Source organism: Oryza glaberrima, chromosome 1 (genome assembly GCF_000147395.1).
Source record: "Oryza glaberrima chromosome 1, OglaRS2, whole genome shotgun sequence".
Lineage (NCBI taxonomy): Eukaryota > Viridiplantae > Streptophyta > Magnoliopsida > Poales > Poaceae > Oryza > Oryza glaberrima.
This window is the reverse complement of record NC_068326.1, coordinates 11,077,687-11,086,118: the sequence shown is the minus strand read 5'-3', so window position 1 is coordinate 11,086,118 and position 8,432 is coordinate 11,077,687. Positions and strand designations below refer to the sequence as shown.

The 8,432-nt window shown below is 46.6% G+C and overlaps 1 protein-coding gene across 1 annotated transcript; it reads right to left on the bottom strand.

Annotated features, from left to right (window-relative positions):
- Positions 1-6,368: 6,368 nt before the first annotated feature.
- On the bottom strand, positions 6,369-7,649 carry LOC127763122 (caffeoylshikimate esterase-like). Its single transcript, XM_052287743.1, has one exon. It carries the CDS (start codon positions 7,565-7,567, stop codon positions 6,578-6,580), a length of 990 nt encoding a protein of 329 aa, XP_052143703.1. The 5' UTR covers positions 7,568-7,649; the 3' UTR covers positions 6,369-6,577.
- Between the last annotated feature and the right edge of the window lie 783 nt (positions 7,650-8,432).

The following is an 8,432-nucleotide window of genomic DNA, read 5'->3' as shown; positions in this document are numbered from 1 at the left end:
TTGCAGCAGATGCGAGCGAACAGGGAGAGGAGGAGAGGCGCGTTTATTTGTACTGGGCTGTGAAACCACTATATTTTCAAATAGGCAAAATTTGTTAAAGAACATAAAAAAAAAATGTGTAATTGGCTAGGAGACACCATGAAAATGTGACACGGCTAATATACACTTAAAAAAAAGTGTGTAATTGACCGTAGGACACTGGTCACATTATTTTATTATTTTTGAGTCAAAAGAGGAGAGATCTTTTTTTAAATGCCCGGATTGCCCCCGAGTGTCGACGACTTTGCAGTTCTCCTCCCCGGCGCCGGCAAGATTCCCGGCCGCCGCGGTGCGAGGCGCGCGAGGCGAGGCGTGGCCGCGGCGGTGCCGGGCGAGGCGGCGACCCGTGGCTCGCGGTCTGCTCCCCCCTCGCCGCAAACCTCGTCCGCCGCCGCTCGCTACCTAGCTACGCTCGCCGCCGCCGGTTCTGACCACAAGAATTCCACGACGCCGAGATATCTTCTCTCCCTTCAAGAACTCCATGAAAATCTTGCGTGGTGTCCTGCGAGCGAGCCGCGACGACGACCTCGTGAGTCTGCAAGAACGCGGCGACTGAGCTGCTCTGCTCGCCATTGATTGGTTTCCTCGGCTGCTTGCTTTGCTTGCGCTGTCTGGCTTAGTAGCCTAGATAGGTGAAGGTGGAGTGTTGTTGCTAGCTGCTAGCCTGCTGCCATGATGGTGGCGGTGGCGTCGTCTTGCTGCCCGTCAACCAGCGCTCGCCCTCTGGTTCGTCGCGCCGGTAGCAGGAAAGAGAAGCTATGGTGGGCGGGTGGTGTCAGGAAAGCGCGACACCGGCGCCTCCCCCCGTCAACCGCCCACGTCGCGCCGACCTCGCCACATCGCGCGTTCCCGGCGAAATCAACGGCAACGGGAAGGGGAAAAAAAGATAGAGAAGGAGAAAACCAAGAAAAGAGAAGGGCAATCCGGGTATTTAGAAAAATATATCACCTCTTTTAACTCGAAAATAATAAAATAATATGACTAGTGTCTTACGGTCAATTACACAATTTTTGTAGTGTCCATTAGCCGTGTCACGTTTTCGCGATGTCTCCCAACCAATTACACATTTTTTTTTGTGTGTCCTGTAGCAAATTTTGCCTTTCAAATAAAATGTTGGCAAATTTTGCTACAGAATATCGTGACTTTGCAGTTTTAGCTGTAGTATACCGCGCAAAGTAACTTTGGATGAAGACACTCTTCAAAGTTGGATATTGGTTAGTGGACACCGCACCCATTAAAATAATAATTTCTATGTGAGGAGGAGAGAGAAATCATGTGAAATGCCAAAAATGCCCTTGGGCCCACATGTCCTCTGCTATCTCTCCTCCCTCTCTCTGTATCAGGCAGCAGCAAGAGGGAATGGCGGCGGCACCATACATTAGCTCAGCCATTGCCGTCTCCGCGCTAGCGCTGGCGACCTGCGCCGCGCCAACGGTGGCTCGCGAAATGGCTCGGCGACGGCAGTCCTTCTCAGATGAAGGACGTAGGCTTGACTCACCAAAAGGACTACCATGCATGCAGGGGCGAAGCTAGGATAAATAGTCACTGGGGTCGGTACTCGTACTAATCAGGATTTACGATTTTAACCAAAAACGATTGAAAACCGGAATAATTAACTATTTGCCACTCTTACGAGCAGTGCTAAATTATTTGCCACTAGACCCACATGTCATAGACAATGAGTGACAAATAATTAATTGCCACATCTTAAAAGTGGCAAGAAGTTAAATGTCCCTTGAAAACCATGCAATTTTGATGTTTCCATACGGGGCAAAAGTAGATTCCGAGTGAAATTTTGAATGGTTTTCGAGAATCAATTTTTAAAACAGTAAAATTAGACCAAAATTTGATCGAAATTTATCAAAATTTTGCAAAAAAAATGTCATATGCTAGTTGGAATCCAACACTAAATCGGGAACATGTCATGTAGCTTGTAACTAATGATATAAGACTACAAAATACGTGACAAAATTATTAAAATAAAACCAATTCTTGTTGTAGTAGTGTTACATCTTACCTATTACAACTTCTGTCTATAAAATTATATGTACATTATTAATCTGTAAAAGACACCAAATGCACCAAAGATTATCAAAACCACTAATTCTTTGCCTTCCATTATGCTGGAAATAAAATGAAATATGATGTCAGGAGACAACAGGAACATGATGATCCAACAAGGGAATTTGTGGAGTAGTGGCTTCCGGCCTTATTTATGGGCTCAAATCTCAATCATTTATGTATATTGGGCCATCGTATAATCATAAGTGCTAGTTCATTTTCTATTTGAAAAAACAATCAACAATGTCACCGGGGTCTAGTTTAGCTCTTCACTGGGGTCATAGCTGGTAAAATAAAGATTGGTACTAGACATTGGCAAAAGATCGTTGGGGTCTACTGACCCTGATGGTTAAGTGTAGCTTCGCCCCTGCATGCATGTATGTCTCCCATGTTAGAGAGGTCCTAGGAAACCTACGTGTGCACGGAATCGACTTGGAGCTCACCAGAGAAGCAGGAATCAAAGATGGAGCTCAGCGGCCGGAGTTCGAGAAGACGATGGCGATCTCCCTCTTCGGTGCAAGATCCTTTGGATTTCTTGAGGGCTTTCGCAGAGGATTTCATGGTGGTGATGGTGGCGCAGTAGCTCGCAAATGGTGGTCGGGTTTGGCCGGAAAGACGACGATGCCGTAGCGGCGAAGCTCTGTGCGCGCTCCGGAGCTCCCGTAGACGAGGTCGTGTTCCCGTCACTGCAGTGGACGAAAAAAGATGGAGTCAAAAGAACATTTGCTCGGCATGGAGAGAGGAGTATGGAACGGAAAAGAGTTGATGTCGAGCGCAGCTTGACGTCGACGGAAGCCTTTGTCTCTCACGGCCGGCGATGACAACGAGATGACTATTTAACAAATTTTAAAATAATGTGTGTCAAAAATAGATAATTTTATATGATTGCTAGCCGCACAATTGCATGGGTCACCCAGCTAGTTATTTTTAAAATAAAAGGTTTTATAATGATATCCACTAATTTCATAGATGTGCGCATGCATGCTGAAAGAGCATCTATGCCCCTAGTGGGTTTTGGTTAATTGATGACAAACAATTAAGGGACTAATGAGCTTATTGAATGTATAAGCAAGGGATTAGTCCGATGAAGAACCAACGAAGATGATGAAGAAGAATATACAATACAACGAGGTTTCATTGTGATCCAAGGCTACAAGTGACGGAAGATGGCAAGAGGCGGTGAAGGGTTGGCAAGACTTGCTACGCGATGGACCATGCATGGGAGAAGGGCAAGCAAAGGCTTGGCGCCGAAGGACCCGACGCAATGGTGAGGAGTAGGTGCTTAGCTGAACACCGATGGACCGATCGAGGCTATAAGAAGTCATAAGTTGCTATGGATTAACCATATTAGCAGCTATAAAAGCAAAGAAAGAAGATGGCGTGAAGGTATTCATAATGGTACAACTTTTCTATTTCCTCTTGAGTTGGTAGGAAAGCCGTACTATTAAGGAGGATTTTACCTTGTTGTCTAGGGATGAGTTTGGTGCTCAAAAATCATTTTTTTTTCAAAGTGTTTCTCCTTATTTCCTATGTTTTGGAATTTTTCAGCGTTGTCTGAAATGAGTTTTCGGAATTCCTGAAAGGAGAGTTTTGCTTTTGGAAATTTTGGAGTTATCCGAAAGTGATTTTCGGAACTTCCGAAAATGGCCGTGAAGCCAAAATCGGTTCTGTAAATTTTCGGACTTGTCTGAAATTTTTTTCGGAATTTTCGAAACTGGCAGTGAAGTTAAAATGTCTTCTGGAAGTTTTCGGCTTTTCCGAAATATTTTTGGAATTTCTGAAATTCTTTTTTTCTGCTGAGTTTTGCTGAAATCTGCACTTTTCGGAAATTCCGAAAGTACTGTAGCAGCTCCGAAAAATAATTCTGAAATTTTTTTCAGAATTTCCGAAAACTGCTAGTAAAATGAATTTGCCTTCTGTTGATTTTCGGATATGTCCGAAAATGCTTTTCGGAATTTCCGGAAAACGGAATCTTTGCCTCTAACGGGTAGATCTAAGGCTGTGGCTATAAATAGCCCCCTCCCCCTCTAAGTCAAGGTTGTTGGTTCTATTGCTTATCATTTGCCCTTGGCTTGTGTCGATTTGAGATTCATTTTGAGCCTTGCCTTCTCACTTCTTTGTCTCCACTGATCTTCAATCTCGGATTTCATGTGTGTGAGAGAGTGGTTGATTTGAGTTTGTTTGAGTGCTTGGTGTTGACTTCGTGAAGGTTTATTGAGTACTCGATTCATCCCCAAGAAATCTTTGTGGCATTTGTTACTCTTGGTGGTTGAGGACACCTAGACGGCTAGGAGTCAACATCGAGACACCGATTTGTTTGTGGTGTGCCGAGGGAGTTTGTGAAGGTCGGATCTCACCTCCGAAAGGGAAGAGATACTATTAGTGGAAGGAGGAGTGCATTTGTGCAACCTCACGAGGATAGGGTTGGCAAAGACCCGGCTCATTGTGAGCTCCCTTAAGGATTTGAACTTCGGTAACACATCAACATGCAAAAATCCCGATGATATCTCTCTCTTACTCACTGTTTGTGAAAACCCATTAACTACTTATGCCATTATCCCCTTTTGTGTGCCATACTAGCTTGCGTAAAAACTGAGATTTTCGGAATATCCGAAATATCCAAAAAGTTTAGCTTCCGCATTTACTTAATAGTTTTAAATGCCTATTCACCCCCTTCTACCCCTTCTAGGCGACATCGAGGTCCTTTCACATGCGCATTACAGTAGGCTTTTTGCAGCATTTACATAAATGGAGGGACTGCTTGTTCAAATGTGTATTTTTCAATTTTATACAGAGCATTTAAAAGTGCTGCTTCAGCAAGAACAATTTGTTTTACATTCATGAAGTTGTAATACTTCTGTTATATAGTTATTCTATACTATTGTATTTTTGCCCGTAATCCTGTAGTTTTTTATTTGCGTCATTTCATAAACAATTTCTACATGTGGGTGTGTTTTTCAGTGAAGATATTCCGGTGTTGAAATATTTATCTCTGCAATCCGTTTGTTTGTTCTAACTATCAAGTCGTGCATCCTCACACGTGACATACTTTAAGCAACCAACATTAGCTCGATATATACCAAATCAATTTTTATAACTAATAAATCATGAGATAGTGGGATTGAGATTCCACAGTGAAGATAACTTGATATTTATTGATTTCAGAAGTTGAAATATTATATTATAATAAACTAATTGATATTGCCCGTCACTTTCAGCATTTAAATATTTTCCCAAAATATGCTTACTTCTTCCCCTACTCGCTCATTTCAACAGATCACGACCATTTCTTATTTAATTTCTCTAATTAGCTTGTCATCCCAACCAATCTGAATTCATAGTCTTCATTTAATTTCAGTTCTCTCTTTAGTTCTCGTGAAAAGCACCATAAGTACTTATATTTTGGTATAGAAGTAGTACAACTCAATAGTTATTTATTGTTCATTAAATTTAAATTCAAATTTTTGGATTTTTAAATAAAAATACTGCAACTGAGACTCCAAACAAGTGCAATTTAGTATTAATTAATTTCAAATTTCAATTATTAAATTATCAAGAAAATATTATTGAGATTCTAGAATTAGGACAACTTGGTATGCATTACTTCTGAATTTTCTAATTATTAAAACTTTAAAGCAATAATGCAGACTCCATTCTAAGTACATGGTATTTACCCCCTCCATCCAAAAATGTTGATCCATATTTTATTTTCCTAATTTTGCCAAATGAGATATGTATATTTGTAGTCTCCATACATTTAAGATTTTATTTAAGATTTAAATGAAGCTACCATCTTAATATTCATTGGTTACATTCAGGAGTGAGTTAAATATGACTTAGACTTTTCGATTAAACTTTTGGATGGAGGGAGTATTAATTTAGAATTCCCAAATCATATTCGTCATCAACATAGGGAGACTGTTGTTATCAACGGTTGTCTCTGTTACATCGAGCGGGCAATGGGTGGGAACTGGGAAGGAGAGAACGGAGGAAGGTCAATGTCAGTTGTCAACCGTTCACTTCCGAAATTCGTGATCTCCTATGTATTTCTTCTAGACGGTAAACCACTGCGGGCTAGCCTTTGCTGGATTTCACGAGAATTGGAAACAAATTTGAGGAAGAATTTTCCCAAACTATGAATTTTTTTTTCAGCGTTCTCAGCGAGGACTTCTTAAATTCATCATTTATGGGAATTCTGCTCTGCAGGAGATGCAGGGCAGCAACCGATCGCTCGCCAACCCACAACCACCCACCCAAGCACACGAACATGGCAAATTTTTTTGGCATTCAATTCATGGACTAATACGAGAAGAGAGACACGGAGATGGAACATGGCCACACGCAGAGACGGAGATACACCGGGACCAGATCGATCTCGTCTCACCAATCAACTCCACAACCTTTTATTGCGCCCCCGTACTTTTGCTTTGTATCCGCCATGAATTACCCAAGCACGCGGCACGCGTGACCGACCGAACTACTGCTGCCCCTCGCCACGCGCGGCGGCAGCGGCGGCGGCGTGGGACTTGAGCCAGTCGAGGACGTCGCCGAACACCTTGTCGACGTTCTCCTCGGGCTCGCCGACCAGCTGGTGCCACATCCCCGGGTACACCCGCAGCGTCTTGTCCTTGCTCCCGGCGCGGCGGTGGAGCTCCTCCGCGCACCCGGGGTCGCACACGGTGTCCTCGCCGCCGTGGACGACCAGGAGCGGGAGCTCCACCTCCTCGAACCGGGACTGGAGCTCGCGGCACACGCGGAGGAGCTCCAGCGCCGTGGCGGCGCGGGGCGGCGCCGTGGTGCGGCGCGGGCTCGCCACCGCCAGGGCGCGCTTCCACGGCACCTTGAAGGAGCGGTCGGGGATGTTCCCCCGGGTGAAGGCGAGCCGCCACGTGGGCGCCACGGCCGCCGCCGCCCACAGCAGGTGCTCGAGCGGCCAGGGGGGCATGAACCTGGGGCTGACCCCGCACATGGCGCCGTTGAGCACCGCCCCGTCGCGCCACCGCTCCTTGTCCCGGAGGTGGAGCAGCAGCGCGATGGCGCCGCCGAGGGACTCCCCGTAGAGGAAGCACGGGAGCGGCGGCGGGTAGTCGGCGCGGAACGGGGCGAACGCGGCCTCGCAGTCCTCGAGCACGGGGACGATGTCGGGGATGTGCCCCTGTAGGCCCTCGGAGAAGCCGTGGCCCTGGTGGTCGACGGCGGCGACGGCGAACCCGGCCTTGGCGAAGTGGACGGCGGTGAGCTGCACCGTCCAGCTGGACTCCCCCGTGAAGCCGTGGACGACGGCGATGGCGCCGAGGAGGGGCGCGTCGCCCCCCGCGGGGACCCAGCGCTGGGTGAAGATGCGGAGGCCGCGCGGGTTGACGAAGGTGGAGGAGGTGTGCAGCACGCCGTGGCGCGCGTAGAACTCCTCCGCGGTGAGGCGGCCGAAGGGGCTCTTCTCGTCGGCCTCAGCCACCGGATGCGCCATTTTGGGGGGAGTAGTAGATGCGAAGGCGAGGAAGCTGCTTGTGCAGTGCAGTGCTTTGGCGTTGTAGTGTCCTCCGGTGGATGGATGGGTGGGATATTTATTGTGGCGAAACGGCGAGTCACACCGAACCAAACAAAAACACTCTCTCCGTTACGAAATATAGTTAGTACTATCTTCGTCCCAAAATTAAAAACCTAGAATTAAATAAAACGTTTTACAATACTCTAGGCATACTTCATATATAGATTGATTTTACTAGTAAATGTTTTATTTAATACTGTTTTCATATAGGGACTGTCTACATATCTATTAACAGAAAATCTCATCCCTCATCTTTCAAATTTTGGATCATTAGATGCACTTTAAGATTCGTGCAGAGACATTAACCCTTCCCGTTCCCCTCCCGTCACGCGTATTCAGCCACCACCCCTCTCATCGCTATTCCTCCACCTGATCCCCCACCGCCACCGCCCCGCTGTGCCGCCGCCCGCCTCATCGGCTGGCCGGGGGACGTCAACGGCGCCGGCGAGACCCTCCCTTCCTCCTCGAGCCGTCGGCGGCGAGATGCCCCGCCACCGACGCCGCCGCTGGCCCACTGCCTCCCCTGGTCATCCTTCTAAGCCAACGAACTCCTCTCCTTCCCCCTCCCACCCCCACCCCACCCCGAGACCCTAACCTGTAGAGATCCTCTGCCAGAGTCTAGGGTGTCGCTGGCGCCGGAGGAGAAGAGAAGGTCGCTGGAGTTAAAGGAGAAGGTCTAGAGTACGAATCTCGAAGCTCATCCAGTGACCTAAAATCTACAAGATTTAGAGATGCAATTTCTGTCGATAGGAGGTTAGCAATTCCGTTTTAGGTTTATATTTTA